At 42.6% G+C, this 17,985-nt stretch overlaps 1 protein-coding gene and 1 long non-coding RNA gene across 3 annotated transcripts in view; one reads left to right on the top strand and one right to left on the bottom strand.

The window, feature by feature from the left end:
* Positions 1 to 8,348: 8,348 nt before the first annotated feature.
* LOC310686182 lies at positions 8,349 to 11,079 on the top strand. Its single transcript, XR_014515749.1, has 2 exons — positions 8,349 to 8,985; positions 9,245 to 11,079. It is a non-coding gene; the product is annotated as an uncharacterized lncRNA (long non-coding RNA).
* A 794-nt stretch (positions 11,080 to 11,873) lies between these two features.
* The window catches only part of MTTP (microsomal triglyceride transfer protein), a 34,729-nt gene continuing 28,617 nt past the window's right edge, over positions 11,874 to 17,985 (bottom strand). For both annotated transcript variants that reach the window (XM_083459206.1, XM_083459207.1), the window contains 4 exons: positions 17,573 to 17,800; positions 13,687 to 13,811; positions 12,712 to 12,882; positions 11,874 to 12,169 (listed from right to left, as the gene is read on the bottom strand). In XM_083459206.1, the coding sequence (XP_083315332.1) occupies positions 12,001 to 12,169; positions 12,712 to 12,882; positions 13,687 to 13,811; positions 17,573 to 17,800 (693 nt within the window). In that variant the 3' untranslated portion in view covers positions 11,874 to 12,000. The remainder of the gene's footprint in view (positions 12,170 to 12,711; positions 12,883 to 13,686; positions 13,812 to 17,572; positions 17,801 to 17,985) is intronic.

Here is a 17,985-nt window from a genome sequence, read left to right as displayed (position 1 = left end):
CGCACCTAGGTTTTTTTGGGGGGGGGAATAAAGAAAAAAAAATCCCCCCCCAGGTGCGGGGCTGGCGCAGGGGAAGCCCGAGCTTCCCCCGACCCCAGCCCCGAGAACAGCCTGCTATCCGCAAGCCTAGGGAGCCTGGCAGGAAGTCGCGCCGGTCTCCCCAGGCTTGCGCAGAGCTTCCTGAAGCCTGCATTCGCCCCATAGGACACACACACATTTCCCCTTCATTTTTGGAGGGGGGAAAGTACATCCTATAGGGCGAAAAATACAGTAGTCTGGGAAGGGCTTCAAGGATCAGATCCCCCTCCCTTTCACAAGTCTGTATACCTGCCCATTTGGAAAGTTGGAGCCCTACTCCAACTTTTCTTCCCCTATCCTTAATGCCTTGCATTATCCATGTATTTATTTATTTTGTCTGATATCCAGTTAAGTCATACTCAGAGTAGACCCAGTGAAATAAATGGACATGTTTCTCAAGTTCATTGATCTCTATGTATCTACCCTGAGTATGGCTAACATATCATCCTACAGCTTTTCAAATTAATACAAATTAAGACAGAAAACCGAACCTGGTTTGTCCTACTTCATATTAGTTACTATTGTGAGTGTTGATGCAGAACATCATTTAATAAATCAATTTTTGATTTATTAACTGTGCTTTGAATCCAGACTATGGGGTTGCATAAAAGGAACCGTGAGCAGAAGGGAAATGGTTGCTGGTGCTGTTCTGCAAACACTTAAGTGTTTGTTTGCTTTGTGTAGGCTGTTGTACAAGCAAACCTCTTTGGATTTCCTTTTTTCATCAACCACATTCTCACACAAACGGTAAAACAACCCTTCCGTACAAGGAAGATCAGCTTCAGATTCAAGCCTATGAATAAGCCATATTAGTTGATTATATAAAATCAGCTAACAACATTTGTAGAACAGGTGTAATTTATATTACCTGCTTACAGTATCTGGCAGAATTTAAGTTTCCGGGTCACAAGTAGTTTGGCTTTTGATTTACTGTAATGTAAACCATGGTCTCCCCATAAAAGGGTTAACATGCTAATAGGTTTATATATTTTACACATTGCAGCCATATCATTTTGCAGGTAAGATTACTCTCAGTTAAGAAGCAATGATAGCGTGTAGGCATCACTTTAGTGGTTTGGGTCAGCTTCAGAGCCCAATCAATCAACCCACAGGGAAATTTCTGATTGGTTTCCCTGGGTCTTGTACGAGGCCGCCTTTTCAAGCCTGAGATGTTGTACTGAATGTCTATATACAGGAATGACTTTTACACTATTATGTTTGTTACTATTTTCTTTTTGGTAGCTGCTTCAGATAACTTTGTTTTCTGTCCACAGAAAGATGCCTTTGCCACCTAGTTTTGATGGCTGTGGTGTCACTTCTTTTCCTGTTACAAACTGCAGCAAATTACCTAAGGGCAGTAAATTCTAAAGTGCTTGATTTTTAAAATGATCTGTGGTGGTGGTTCTCCGCCTCTCTCCAACTTCTAGATAAGGGAAGATCAGTGTCAAGTAATTTAAAGAGCGGGGAGACATAAAGAAAGTGCAATGGTAATGAATGATAATGTCAGTTGTATGTTGGGCTTGAGTGCAGTTGAGCAAAATGGGAAGGGCAAAATGCTTTGAAGACTGTTTTGGTGAAATGGACTGCTGTTTGTGGAAAACCTAAAGACAATTATCTAGAAAATGTTGACTCTATGCTGCTTTCAACATAGATGACATTGTAGCGAGTTATTGGCTGAAGTCTGGCGTGATCCCATTACAGAATGCTGTGAGCTTGGAATTCAAGGACAGCAAACCCAGCAAAGGCGCTCTGGGAATTGCACTACGGGTGTGTTGCACATAGCGAAGATTTAATTGTATGAGGATCACAATAATATAATAAACTGTTTAAATGCTTTAAGCATCAACCTTTGTATGCAAACAAGCAAGCATTTGTATATTTTTTGAATGTTATGACAAATAAAATGTATTTTTCATTAAACTATATTATAAACAACCTCCTAAGTACACCGTGGTTTTTTATGTTTTATTTTCAGTCTATACACACAAAAAACATATGACAAGAATTATTCATGTTGGGTTATATTAAACTTTCATACAGGGTAGAGCCGCTGAAGTAGACCTAAGTCAAGTCATGGTAATTAATTGCACTGAGTAAAAGTTAATTAAATACAACACATCATTGTAATGCTAGCCATTCCGTTAGTGAAGATGAGTAGATTCATGCTACTTCCTTTGCAACCAACATTCTAGCTGTAGTTATTAAGTTAGAAACAATTAGGAGGGGAATAGGATATAAAATATTAGCATAAGATGTATTATATGAGCTCTTTTACACCAGAAAAGCTTAATTGCTGGACAGTTCACCAAATCCTGATTTGCATTGCAAAATGTAACAACAAAGCATTGTTACTGTTAGCATTTTACTCTCTGTTATCTAAATAAAATACATTTTATCGGTACATGATAAATGTTTTCCCTTTATATTAATCTAGTATCTGACAGGTTTTTAAAAAGCTCTCTACATTATAGTGGATCCAGCTTGGACAAAAATAAATATACCTTCCCAGTTAATAAAGCTGCTTGTGCCTGTAAATCATACTCCAAGGGAGTTTTAGTTATTTCAAAAGCAAGAAATCACCATACTTTCCCGTGTATAAGACCAGGGTTTTTTTTTACTAAAAAATAATGTTTGGGGGAGGTAGTCTTATACACGGGGGCAATCTCCCCCCATTTTCTTAATTTTGAGTTTCCAAAAATAGGGGGCGTCTTATACATGGGGGCGTGTTATACACGGAAAAATACGGTACGTTGTGTTACCAAACTCAGAATAGTGCTCAGCAACAGTTTCACAAAGTGACACCCACAGAAAAGAGAGATTTGCAGCAAACAATTTCAGATTAGGAGCTTTTGCACTGCTGCCTAGTGGTTCATGTATTGTCTTTGTGTTGGTAGCATGACACATGTAGCGGCACAATTTCTTTTCTTATTTGATCGCCAGTTGCATTTGCACCAGCAGTACATCCTTTAATAGCAACTGAACACACAACAGGTATGAAGACCAGAGTGTGGAGAAATGGTTCATTAATAATGGCCATTCCCTCTCTTCTTATGAGGGATCAGTGGGAGCATTGCTTTTTCCCAAGACAAATAGGTGCCGGTACTCACCATGTAGTTGTTGCAGTAAATGCCACATGTTTTAACAAAAACAACAACAAAAGAGGTGCTGGTACTGAGTACCCTTGAGTACCCCCTTAAAACCCACTGAGTGGGAGTTCAGCACTTTGCACTCTACTACAGAAGGGCAGTTGTACCATCTTGATAAGAGTTCTCTTTAACTTCCAGAGCAAAGCATAAGGGAGCACAGCAGACTGAGTGGGTATTTTTCAGAATGATAGGGTGGGAGGCTAGCTGATGGATGCTTGCTGATCAGCAAAAATTAGCACAGCCTGTTCTTTCCAGGCCTACAAGAAGACCTTTTCAAGATGGCATTTGGATTGGCTCTGTAAACTATTTTTAACTAGTTATCTCTTTCATTTATTTTTATTTTTATATGTCTGATTTTAATATGTGTTAGTTTCTGTAAAAGAAAATGCCGGAACAAACTTGGGCCTAGTCCTGGACTGAAATATGGTGTAAAACTCTTAATAATAATAATAATAATAATAATAATAATAATAATAATAATAATAATAGTGATGATAAAAAACACGATACACATTACAGTATCAGAAAAAGGATTGCACATTTGCTAATGGAGTGCAGCTGTACTGTTACAGCTCAAGCCCATCAATGGAACCATGTAAATCCTTCCAACATTGATGTAAATTAAACTTCAGCTAAAAATGGGATGTAGGTTGAAAGGTTCTGTTTGTTTGAAAAGGACGTTTTCTCCTTTCAGCCTATAAAATGAGAAAAACAATATAAAGCAATCCGAAAGTGTCAACACTGCCATGCTAATAAGTGAAATAAAAGTTTTTATTTAACAAATTAAAGTGGGAAGATGATGATGACACGGTAGAGGGTTGTTGTTTTTAACTGCTCCTCTAGCAGCAGGTGGAAAACTTGCAAAGTTAAAGTTAGCAATGGGCTTTTAAAGGGTTGCTTAGCAAAGACATTCCTGGTTAACTAGCGCCAAGTATGTTTCAGGCTGTCACAGACCACTTGCAGGCATGAGATTAAAATAAGCATTCTCCTGAATAATGAGCTTATTAGCACCACCGACATCAGAGTCACTTTCTTAGGTGCAGTGAAGAAACCAGTTCTAAAGTGCTGTCCACCTGTGATATTTTTCACTGTTGCAGCTTCATCTTGTACAGGAACCAGGATGGCTGCCTACTATCCACGGTGGTTGAGTGATTGCAGAGCAAAACTGCATGATAAGTACATGTGCCAACACAAACACACATATACTCCATGAGAGGTAGACACTTAACTGCTCTTTTGCATACAGTACTTCTTTATTACAACATTATGGGACGCGGGTGGCGCTGTGGGTTAAACCACAGAGCCTAGGACTTTCCAATTAGAAGGTCGGCGGTTCGAATCCCTGTGACGGGGTGAGCTCCCATTGCTCGGTCCCAGCTCCACCTAGCAGTTCAAAAGCATGTCACAGTGCAAGTAGATAAATAGGTACCACTCTGGCGGGAAGGGAAGGTAAATGGCGTTTCCGTGTGCTGCTCTGGTTTGCCAGAAGCAGCTTAGTCATGCTGGCCACATGACCCGGAAGCTGTACACCGGCTCCCTCGGCCAATAAAGCGAGATGAGCGCCGCAACCCCAGAGTCGGCCACGACTGGACCTAATGGTCAGGGGTCCCTTTACCTTTACCCTTTTATTACAACATTCATTAATTGCATTTATATCCCTCCTTTTTCTCTAAGGAGTTCAAGGTGATGTGTATCACAATCCCCACAATTAAACCTTGTGAGGAAGGTTAGGCTGGGAGGCGGTGCTTGGGCCAATCCAGTGAGCTTCATGCCCAGGTAGGGATTGTAACCCTGGTCTCCTGGTCTGACACTCTTAAGCCCCTGTATCACACTTGCTCTTATGAGTGCACTTGCTCTTATGCGGAGAACAACACATGAATTTACTGGGGCAAATGGGAATTTCCATATGCGTTTGGGGGGGGAAATTCCACTGAAATCACATGACTCGGTTGCCCTGGAATGGTACGGAGGGAAGAACCTTTGGAGAGCCTCCTAGGACAATATTTTCCAGACTCGGGACCCATCTTTGAAGGAATCCTGTGCAAACTGCTCTCTGATAGAACCCTTCCTGTTAGTGGACCCAGGCAGCAGCAGCAGTGCTAGGCTTATTTAAGCTTCCCACACTTTGTCTGTGGCATTATGGAAACTGAAAATAGTGGTTAGACTCACCTGCCTGGCACTGCTTGGAGCATTGGGCTGGATATATTAGTAAAAGGAGTGCCCAGGTCAGGGGTAGTGATGAAAACAAATGCTTTCCTGCATGTATTTTTTTCCCCAGTGTAACAAATAGACTACAGTCCTTAGCTGTTCCATGTTACTTTTCTACATCCAGTGTAGGATTTTAGGACAGCATTTGAACAAACATTGCCATCTGCGCTCTCCAGTAGTAGAATCTGCACCATATCATTTCTCCAGTTGCATAAGTTTGCTTGTACTGTATGAAGAAGCTCCATGGGGTTTTATGGCTTTCATATGTGAGTTTAGACTGCATATGGCTGCAAACATATTTTTGTCTGTTGTAAGGTTGCCATAGCGACATAGTCCTCCAAGCAAGTAAACCATTACCTTCCGATACCCAGCTGTTGAGCTAACTCTCTTCCTGGAATCCCCATTATGTCCAGCTGTTGGGGTCAGATATCTTCAGAATCAAGTGCATGGCTCTGATAGGAGAGAAAATCCAGAAGGGCATTTATCACCGCTGAAGGAGTAAAACTGGGTTCAGAAGCTTCCATTTGCTGACAGCTCTGTTTTGATTTCACAGAGCGCTTTCAAGAGTTTGTGGTGGTTGGAGGATGATTGAGTAGACCAGCTGTTTGGTTGCAAAGGGCTAATTTCCACTAATTCCCATGGCTTTCTGCCCTACCATAGTCTGTGCCATTGCCAGATAAGCTTCATAGAACAATTCCAAAAAGTGTTTGTGTGTTAGAGTGCACAACCCACAGTGAAGGGAACAGGAGATGCACATGGTCAATATCTTACCCTACAAAATTAGGTAAAGGTAAAGGGACCCCTGACCAATAGGTCCAGTCGTGGCCGACTCTGGGATTGCGGCACTCATCTCGCTTTATTGGCCGAGGGAGCCAGCGTACAGCTTCCAGGTCATGTGGCCAGCATGACTAAGCTGCTTCTGGAAACCAGAGCAGCGCACGGAAACGCTGTTTACCTTGCTACCGGAGTGGTACCTATTTATCTACTTGCACTTGACGTGCTTTCGAACTGCTAGGTGGGCAGGAGCTGGGACCGAGAAACGGGAGCTCGCCCCGTCGCGGGGATTCGAACCGCCAACCTTCTGATTAGCAAGCCCTAGGCTCCGTGGTTTAGACCACAGCCCCACCCACATCCCATTACCCTACAAAATTACCTTTGTCCTTGTACAGCCCAAGTTCTATGGGCAGCAACACAGACCTCTGCACACACAACTAATAATTAGTGATGGGCGAACCTTCCTAGGCTCAGTTCAGACTTGGGCTGTGCCACGCCAACCAAGCCAGGTCAGAAAATAGCTCAGTTAATTTCTGAGCCAGATGCATCCCCATGTGTCCTATCCCTCTCAATTTCTCCCAATCCCAAATTTCTATATCCGACTCCATCTGCAGTTGTTGTGACCGCAGGACTACTCTTTCCACCTCATCTTATCTCGCTATGGTAGAGCAGAGAGGTCTTTCCCTCTATCCCTCCTGGGCATCTCGACTATGGGAGCAGATGAGGTGTTTACGAGTCCTGGGAAATGCAACTTCTCCTTGCAGCCAAAGGAGTTGCAGGGCACATATGGAGCTCTGTTGTGAGCTCTGCATTCTTTCAACACAAGAGCAGCAGTTGCACACACAGAGGAAGTGCATTGAAATTGAAGTAAATATGCAAGCCCTTTCACATAAAAGCTCTGGACAGTGTCTCCTTGATACCACAGTCATGTTAGTGATGAACATTTTTATTTATTCTTCCTCCAAGAAGCTCAAGGCAGCATATGCACTCATTTTTCATCCTCACAACAGCCCTGTGAAGTAGGTTGGTGATTGGCCCAAGGTCACCCAGTAAGCTTGGTGGCGGAGTGGGGAACTGAACCCATGTCAAAGTCCAATAGTGGCTCTTTCATTTCTCTCAGCTTCTTGTGACCAATATATGAAGTAAACATTTTATCTGACAAGAAAATATAAATAAGGGATGTCATCTCAGGATTACCATATTGGGGATCTGGATTTTGTTGTTTTTGGAATAGGTATTTATTTTTTCTAACACAGTTATCAGTGGGGGAGGGGGGGACAACTCCAGCCACTCATCTCTGAAGAATTAAGCATGTGGAGCATTTGAGGAATAGCCAGGAACAAATTCCATTCATTTTTCCTAATGAAGAGGTCGTGATCCTGCAATGCCTTTACAGGAGAGCACCTTGTTTCCCCCCAAGTTATGACATTAGCTGCAAATCCTACTGCCGTGAAGAAAATCAGTTGCATCAAAGGTATGGGATTGCTTCTGTTAGCTTCAGCTGCTGTGCTAAATATTTTGTACCAATTTATGAGGGAAGGCAATTAGCTTCTTCTAGATTATACGGTACAAAGCTATGTGGTGTATTTAAAGATCTTTCCCCCAAAATCTGACACTTTACTGATAATTATGGCAATGTTAGACTAACCCTGAAGAGTTAAATGGAATATTCTGTGTGGGAACAGCTGACCAGCTACCTTAGTGGGTCTGCAATTGCACAGCCGGACAACCAATAAACAAAATTCCCAGCACAATAAAACTGCTTAAGTAGTACCAACCCCAGCCCTCCAAACAAAATTAAAACCTCATCCCCATCACTACAACTTAACAGGAGTACTTTGACCTTCACACCTAGGAATGGTGTTGTAAGGAATAGCTTGGCAGCAGCCGCATTGCCAACCATTTGGGCCCTGGCAGAACAACCACAGAATCATAGAGTTGGAAGGGATACCAAGGGTCATCTAGTTCAAACCCCTGCAAGGCAGGAATTTCAACTAAAGCATCCCTGACAAATGGCCATCCAACCTCTGCTTAAAAGCTTCCAATGGAGGAGAGCCGACCACCTCCCGAGGGATACCATTCCAAACAGCTCTTAACATCAGGAAGAACCTTCTGATGTTGAGTTGGAATCTCCTTTCTTTTAACTTGAATTCCTGGGTTTAGGCCATACTTCCGGAATAGGGGAAAAGAAACTTGCTTCATCTTCTGAAATATACTCGGAGACGAGAGTGGATTTCATGCTCTTTATTCATCTCAAAGTGGTGAGGAGGAATGGAAGTTCCCCCAGAATGTCTGCTTTATTATACATTATTTACACAATGGGCCCCACATGATTGGCTAATTCCGGAATTCACCTGTAGGCCAATCAGGTTGCGGATTCACTTCCACCTGGAGATAGATTGGGTGGCTCCTGTGGACCAATCAGACTGCTGCATTCTGAATCCTATTGTTCTAGGACCAATCAGACTGCTGCCTTTTGGATCCTATTCAACTCAGTACATAACATCTTCCATGTGACAGACCACTAGATACTTGAAGATGGCTATCATAGCTCGTCTCAGTCTCCTCTTTTCCAGGCTAAACATACCCAGCTCCCTCAACAGTTCCTCATAAGGCTTGGTTTCCAGGCCCTTGATCATCTTGGTTGCCCTCCAGCTTGTCAATATTCTTCTGAAATTGTGGTCTCCAGAACTGGACCCAATACTCCAGGTGTGGTCTGACCAAGGCAGAATAGGGTGGTACTATTACGTCCCTTGATCGGGGTACAGTGGTACCTCGGGTTAAGAACTTAATTCGTTCTGGAGGTCCGTTCTTAACCTGAAACTGTTCTTAACCTGAGGTACCACTAACTAACCACCTGAGGCTAATGGGGCCTCCCGCTGCCGCTGCTGCGCCACTGGGACACGATTTCTGTTCTCATCCTGAAGCAAAGTTTTTAACCCGAGGTACCATTTCTGGGTTAGCAGAGTCTGTAACCTGAAGTGTCTGTAACCTGAAGCGCCTATAACCCGAGGTAGCACTGTACTATACTTCTATAGCTGCAGCCTAAAATAGCACCATAATCATAATAATGATCACTTATCTGCATCTGGGCTGGTAAAACATTTTTGAGAAGATGTCAAGAGCATAGCAGGGAAACTACACTCAGTCTGTGCATATGTATGTGTGTGTGTATGGTTCAGGATTAGAGGAAATAGATTTGTCAATGGTGTTTGGTCATCCTTGTAATCCTCTGCAGATGCTCCCAATAAATCCAGTCTCTCCCTAATGGTTTCTACCCATCACAAAAATAAATTCAGTGTGTTAGCTTTGTGAGCGATTCTATGCACGGTAGATACTTTAACTGCAGAAGGGGGAGGTAAACCCCAGCAACTTCTCAGCTGCAGAGTTATTTAAATCTATTTACATGCCATATTGCTTATTGCCCAGAATGCAAATCTACCATTAATGGGGCCCATGACTGCCCAAAAATCACACTATGTCAAAACCATGAGGTGGAGCCTTTGTAAAAAGGGTAATTAGAAGATGAGACAAAGAGGAGGCTCTTTCGAGTCCTGATGTTGTCCTCTCCTGGCCCAACTGAGTGATGTCTGTGTGAACACATTCCTACTTCCACCACATTTCAGAATGAGATCATTTAAAAGCACCAGTGTGAACCATGTTTATTTCCACTGAAGCCACTGATTGGCTTTCAGAAGAGCAAATTTACGACTTGGGATTTTACCCTCTCCCAAATCAGAACTGTCTCCAACTGCACACATTTTTTTTTAAAAAAAAGATAAGCAAGCATTTACGAACACATAGGTTAACAACCCAAGTCCTTTCAAACACAGTTCTGATTAAACAAACCACAAAACGAAAAGGGTGCAACCCTAAATAACGATGGGCAAATCTGTCAATTTCAGGATTTTCTCAGAATCTCATTTCCCCCCTCAGTCTTAAATCCAGTTCCCTATATTTCCACATCAAATAGGTGAGTAGTTTAGTGTGCATTTCTCCTTGCACGGTTTATATCCAGTTTTGCCTACAAAACAGTTTTGTCGCAAACAATTTTCTCCAATATACTGCAATTTTTCTATGATACTAATATAAGCTTTATATGCATTTACATTATCTGGTTGGAGAACTGCATTGCGACACTCAGAGAAGTGTGAATTTCAAAGGATGGCTGTGTTTTGCTTCACTTACTGTTTCAGGAAGTGCAAATCTGTGACCTGATTCAAATGCCTTCCTCCATCCTTAACCACATAACTAGGGACTAAGTCCTAATGAACACAGTAGGATTTACTTTCAAGTAAGTACATATGCACAACATTGTTCTTCATCTTGCAAACAGTACATTAAAAAAGCCTGGAGTTAGTATAATACATGGAAAATATTTATGAACACATACAATTCTATCTCTTCAGCATGCATTAGCATATTTCCATCGATTATCCTAACTCCAATATTTTTTTGTTTTCCAGTTAAACCACACAACAGCATCCAGCAAAATCTTCTGCTCATGTCCCATTAAAATGAGCAGGAATTGTCCGGGAACTGGTGCAAGGTTTCAGTTTGGATTGCATTAATGTTTATTTGTGCTACCTTAGCATGGAACACTACTGCACTTTAAAAAATGGGTTCCACTAAAGTCAGGATTACAACTGAAATAATAAATAATCATTATTTTTACTGTGCAGATTTTAAAAACGCCTGGGAGAACCATGGACCTTTCTGTTTCTTCCTTCAAGAAACATTGTGTGTTTGCAGTGTTTTTAATGTCAACGCCAGAGTGATACTGGCCCCAGGGCAAAATCAGATAATTGGAGCTCCTGTGGTCCTTTTCTTTGGTTAAAAGTAGCTGGAGGTGGGTGGTGGGGAAGACTGGGAATAGGGTTGTGATATTTAAGAAAGGAACCCCCCCCCCCTTTCGCACTGAATCATGTCCTTTACTTAAATTGCTGCTGTTAAAATCTTTAATGCTGCTATGAAGCGAGAAAAGACAAAGACACGTATCCTCTCTTCCAATCCCTTCCCATGGGTAAAAGTAACTTCATGGCTGAGGAGCAGTGATTTAAGCTGCAGAAATGAGGCGTGGGAAATGGGTTAAGCCAGGGGTCAGCAAACTATTTCAGCTGGGGGCCAGTCCACTGTCCCTCAGACCTTGTGGGGGGCCAGACTATATTTTGAAAAAAAATAATGAACAAATTCCTATGCCCCACAAATAACCCACAGATGCATTTTAAATAAAAGCACACATTCTACTCATGTAGAAACACCAGGCAGGCCCCACAAATAACCCAGAGATGAATTTTAAATAAAAGGGCACATTCTACTCATGTAAAAACATGCTGATTGCAAGACCGTCTGCGGGCTGGATTGAGAAGGCGATTGGGCCGGATCTGGCCCCCGGGCCTTAGTTTGCTTACCCATGAGTTAAGCCCTCTCTGCTCCTTCACTGTGGCCCCAATCCAAAGTGCCTGCCCCCAGGTCTTTTTAAAACCAAACAAAGGGACTCAGGAAGATCTGCATATGGCCACACAACACATCTAACTGGACCCTCAACGAGTGCCTAGAATTGCATCAATTGGTATGATTTCCTTAACTTGTCACATAAAAAAGGGTTTCTTTAAATATATGTAAATATGTAAACACAGTGAACACGCACTCAAGATTCTGGGCCTCTTGAAGTTGACAGTAAAGTTTTCATGGGCTGAAGTACCACAGATTCAGGCCCTAAGCCACCACGGCAGTACGTGTAAAAGCCAACATCAGCCACGGTTGGGGTCAAATGAAAGATCAGCCGCCTGTTTCAAAACCAGCTTTCCGAGGAGTCAGGCTGATCACTGAAAACTTTCTTGCACATGTTGGAGTTCTCTTGGTGAAGGGGATATTCGGAGCCAGGCAGCAGCCTCACTTTTCCTTTCCGGGAGGTATAAGATTCTCCTGATGGTAGACTTTCATATTTAACTAAGTATCTCCTGCAAAATAATAATGATATTGCATTATATATTGTAACTCGGATGGCATAAAGTATCTATCCTATGAGCAGTAGTTCTTAACGGTAAGCCCAACTGCACATTTTTGTGGCAAAATCTCTTCCCACCCAGCATATTCTAAAGGTATTTAGAAGCCAATTTTCAGGATTTCACCAGGGTTGGTAGAAACCTCCAGGCCCACCAGCCTCTGAATCCACTTCCTCTTCCTAAGCCAACCCTCCCTAAGTCTAGTTAGGGTACAGTGGTACCTCGGTTTATGAAGAGTCCTGTTTATGAACTATTCGGTTTACAAACTCCACAAAACCAGAAGTAGTGTTCCAGTTTGCGAACTTTACGTCGGTCTACAAACCGAAGCCAAACAGTGGAAGGGCACCAGCGGCGGGAGGCCTCATTAGGGAAAGCACGCCTCGGTTTAAGAACGGATTTGGTTTAAGAACGGACTTCAGGAACAGATTAAGTTCGTAAACCGAGGTACCACTGTACACTGTTAACATTACAGACAAATAGCTCCCCCTGACTGCTACCTGAAAGGACTTTCAATTTTGTCCATCTGCAAGCAAACTAAAAACGGATATTGTGAAAACTGCACTGTGGAGACAAAGTCCAGAGTTGTTTCGGCTTCAACACTGCTTTCCATGCCAGCCTTGACGAAGAGCGCATCCACAACAATGTTGCCGACTATCACCACAGCTCCCCTGCAAGAAGAGATTGAGATAAACCAGGAAGTCATATATTAGATAACATTCCGTCACCCAAAGAACAGGAGCGTCCCTCCCATCTGTAACTTCTGGGAAACTCCATTAGGTGACAAGGCCACAACATCATGCCACCTCCCCAATGTCTCTGTATCACTGGCTCTTAGTGGTAGGAAAAAGACATCCTAGGACATCCCAAGACAAGTAAATATGCCTAAACAGCAGGGAGGGAGTACTTGACATGTGGTTGCAGTTCCAATTCAATTGCCACATCGAATTCCACTCTGAATCTCAATTTGATAAAGCCATTCTCAAATCCCACAGATAGTCTGAGAAACTCCTCTTACCAATATGGCAACAAATGAAATCCAGTTTTACATAGAAGGGCTGTCAATATCTTCCCCACAACCTCAACAAAGCCTAACCTTGAGCACCTTTTGGGGGAAGTGGAAGAACTTTGAGTAAGCATGGTGATTGCCCTTCTACATTTGCAGCAAAATCCTATGAAAGTCAAAGTCTGCTCATAAAAAATGAGTGTTAAATGGGACTGACTGACTTCCAGGTAAGTTTGATAAGGATTACAACTGCATCGTTGCCAGCATAGTTTTTGAAACCAGTTAGACAAAAACAGTCGTCCCCCCCCCCCATGAAAGAAACATGAATATTTCTGTCTAAAACAGGGATTCAGTTCATATTGATAAGTGTTTTAAGATTTCCACGCTTTCCTCAGATTTAAAATTCCCTATGTTGACAAAATCATTGAATGCGTTTCCTTTAAGGATGTTTGGAGTTAGGTCATCTCACCGGTTTTTAACATTGGTTTTGGATTCTCTGTACCAAAGGCTGAATTCCATTCCTCCAGAAATATCAATGGCCAGGCCTCCCTGGAATTCCGTGCTGCAAACCAGCCCAGACTGTAGCTGAATTACCTAGATGCAAAATGGTGCACAATGAACATTTCTTGTTTTATTCACTATATGACCAATATTTAAAATCTGTTCTTAACTGGTTTTATTGTGATATTGCTTACTTGTTTGTGAATTAGGTTCTTCTTTATTGTTGAATTATTGTTACCTGGCTTGGGCATTATCTAAGCTTACATCATTACTGTTTTAGCATGAGTTTAAGAGCGGAATGTGAAGGAATAGAAATATTTAAAAGACTTGTCTTGATTTTCTTGACTTAGCTTCAGAAACAGGGTGAAGTGATGGGGTTAAAGTCAAGGGCATCTTTCACCTGCAGATTTAAATAGATTTTACGGTCCTTATCCACATTGCATTTAAGAGACATAGGAGAATTCTCCACAGGCTTCCTGACAATCTTCGTACCCCTGACCTGCTGCAGGAACACCAACAGCTTTTAAGAAAGATCAGCTTCTGGCACAGAAATCCCACACCGCACGGGAAAAGTTATGTAAGAAAGATACATCAGCTACCAACTACCATTCACAAATTCCAATCATCTGGCTGTGAAAGTCTTGCAGTGCCAGCTAAATGCAGAAGTAACCATAGATAAGGCTGGCAGCGTGAGACCACCACACCAGGAGTTGCCTTAGGGACATCTTTCAGACCAAAATGCATCTCTTGGGAATGCTGTTAATGCTGTGTGGAAAGTGAGACATTTTAAAAAGCAAGCATGTATCTCCACTCAATTCAGCCAATTCAGCATTTCTTGCAGGAAGCTGCCCAGAATGGCTGGGGCAACCCAGCCAGATGGGTGGCATATAAATAATAAAATTATTATTATTATTAAGTTTCCAATCCAGAAAATTCAAGCCCTATTTGCATGAGATTATCTGAATGCCTGCAAAACTTCAGGTTGCTAATCACAAGGCTCTCTCTATGCCATGGGTAGGCAAACTAAGGCCCCGGGGCTGGATCCGGCCCAATCGCCTTCTCAATCCGGCCCGCAGACGGTCAGCATGTTTTTACATGAGTAGAATGTGCCCTTTTATTTAAAATGTATCTCTGGGTTATTTGTGGGGCCTGCCTGGTGTTTTTACAGGAGTAGAATGTGTGCTTTTATTTAAAATGCATCTCTGAGTAATTTGTGGATCATAGGAATTCGTTCATATATATTTTTCAAAATATAGTCCAGCCCCCCACAAGGTCTGAGGGACAATGGAACGGCCCCCAGCTGAAAAAGTTTGCTGACCCCTGCATGCCTTCTAGAGGAAGTTGGGAAGACACAAAAAAGAAACCACTTCTCTCCAGTATTAGACCACCTGCAGCAAGAATTTGTGCAAAAGAGCTGTTGCAAGAAGTGCCAAATGGTTGGAGATAGAGCTTTATGGGCAGGCAGGAGGAGATAGTTGCATTCACAGAGCTTTCTGCCAAGGCTGAGGCTTACAGCTGTCAGAATCTTTTACAGCTGGACTGGAAGTCCATCGCACTGAGTCAATTTTGGAAGTGATAATAGCTCAGGGTCAGAGCAAGTCATTTCATTTGAATGCTGATAGACAGCCAAGATTTTAAAGTTCACAGGACTTGGAAATCAGATTAACTTTAAATATAGCCATACTACATGGCCTGAGACAAGGCACGATGTGTCCAGATCTGATGAATAATTTACACTGAAGTAAGACCCATGAAAATGGAAGATGTATAAAATGGGAGAAGCAGATGGCACTGAAAAGAGCACTTTTTCCCACTGCCCTTTGCTTTGTTAAAAAAATAATAACAATGGGGGAACGGCTAGGTTTTTTACAGTAATTCAGCAAGGCAGATTTTTAAAGATGCTTTAAATAATAGCAAATCTGCACATTGGGCTAATTTGCTTTTAGAGCTTGTGTTTTTCTGCTTTATTCTATTTTTATCCTGCACACCACTCCCGTGGCTTCATGCTATGAGGTGATTTATAAATTTGTAAAATATAAGCAAATAAATGTGACTTCACGTTACTAGCCATGGAGCTGCTCTAGTCCTGGGGAAAGGGTGAGATTCCTCTTTCTTTTATGTGTGTGTATGTTGGGGGCAGGGCTTCCTCCCCTCCTATTTAATCATTACACTAGCCCTGCGAGGTACATTGAGCTGGAAGAGAGTCTCTGGCCCAAGATCACCCAGTGAGCTTCATGGTTAAATGGGGATATGAACCTGGGTTGCCCCAGTCCTTGTCTGATACTCGATATAACCATACTGGGTAATGGTGGTTCTCTGTACATTTCTAAACAAACATATGAATCTTAGCCTAGATTCATAACGCCATCTGATTTTCAGTTACAGATAGGTAGCCGTGTTGGTCTGCCATAGTCAAAATAAAAAAAATCCTTCCAGTAGCACCTTAAAGACCAACTAAGTTAATTCTTGGTATGAGCTTTCGTGTGCATGCACACTTCTTCAGATACAGATGTGTATCTGAAGAAGTGTGCATGCACACGAAAGCTCATACCAAGAACTAACTTAGTTGGTCTTTAAGGTGCTACTGGAAGGAATTTTTTAAATCTGATTTTCAATTACAGTTAGTCACAGCAACGGGATTTATATCAAAAAGGGAGATTTAAAGTACTCATTCATACGAGATTTTAATGAAATACAATCAAATGCTACAAGAAACTGCTGCCACGGGTTGAAAAATACCTGACATTTCCCCATGGCTACATGCACTTCGGAATATGCAATCATATGGTGAATAAGAAATAAAACACTTGGGGAAAAGCAGCAATACATAAAATGGTGTATTGTGTTACGTCACATCTAAGCACAGTTATAAAAAATGTGCCTTGTTTCTTGTTTTTATGAAACTATGAATGTCAGTGATTTCTTCCCTTGATGAGGTTTAAGCATTTGAGCTTAGCATTTGTCAGTTGGTTGCATGTAGACTCTGAATAACTTAATGGCAGGATAGCATCTCCCACTTCCCGCCATCTCCCACTTCCCACTTTCCCTGCTGTTTTCCCTGGGAAAACTCACAGAACTGGAGCAAATGTCAATTCCCCACCCCCTCTCACACTCCCGATTGGCTTTGGTTCAATTTAGCACTAAAGAGCAGGTTTTCTAGATGAAAGCAGTAAGCCAAAAGCAAAGCCACTCGGACCCCTGCCTAGAAAGCATGAGACAAGCGGAAAACTACTTGGACCCATTCTTCCTAAGCAAGGGACAAGCAGAAGTGTGGACAAGCCCACAGCAACCCTATGCATGTCTACTCAGAAGCAATTCTTATCGAGTTCAATGGAATTTGCTCCAAAATAGGTGCACACACCTATTGGGACTCAGGTGGCGCTGTGGGTTAGGAGCCTAGGACATGCCGATCAGAAGGTCGGCGGTTCGAATCCCCGCGGCGAGGTGAGCTCCTGTTGCTCGGTCCCTGCTCCTGCCTACCTAGCAGTTTGAAAGCACGTCACAGTGCAAGTAGATAAATAGGTACTGCTCTGGCGGGAAGGTAAACGGCGTTTCCGTGCGCTGCTCTGGTTCGCCAGAAGCAGCTTAGTCATGCTGGCCACATGACCCAGAAGCTGTACGCCAGCTCCCTCGCCCAATAAAGCGAGATGACCGCCGCAACCCCAGAGTCGGCCACGACTGGACCTAATGGTCAGGGGTCCCTTTACCTTTACCTTAGGTGCGCACAGGATTGCAGTCAAAATTAATTAATGCAGTTCTGGTTGTTCTTACTTGTGATCTCCCCGGAAGTGCATGTCAAATTGGGAGTAAAGGATATTATCTATGCACGGAAGCTATTTAAATGCAGAACTCACCTGCGAGTAATCCATCAGAAGGATGAGTCCTTTCACCACACTTATGGGGTCTCCAGTGGCTGAGAACATTTTAGACATGAGATCGCCATACCCTTGGAAAAAGGTAACAGGTCTAAGCTGAACATCGAACATGAGCGCTGACACACCAGCGAAGGACTCTAGATTTTCTTCACCTTCATCAGCAGATGCAGCTATAATGGATTCTAGGCCCTGAGCCTCAATCACCACCTAAAAGGAGATAGGAGCACACAGCTTGCATGATGAATGATGACCACTTGCAGGCAAGCACATGCCATCCATACCTCTTTAAAGTCCACAAGGTAGCTGCAGAATTTGCCATCAGACCATGCCCTGCTTTTATATCTAGGTGTCCAAAAGAGAGGCATGCCATGGCTCCTTTTAGGTCAGAGTTG

The sequence above is a fragment of the Podarcis liolepis genome (genome assembly GCF_965112155.1).
Source record: "Podarcis liolepis genome assembly, chromosome: 9".
NCBI lineage: Eukaryota > Metazoa > Chordata > Lepidosauria > Squamata > Lacertidae > Podarcis > Podarcis liolepis.
Note: the sequence above shows the minus strand (reverse complement) of the source record. Positions and strands in the feature narration are given on the sequence as shown.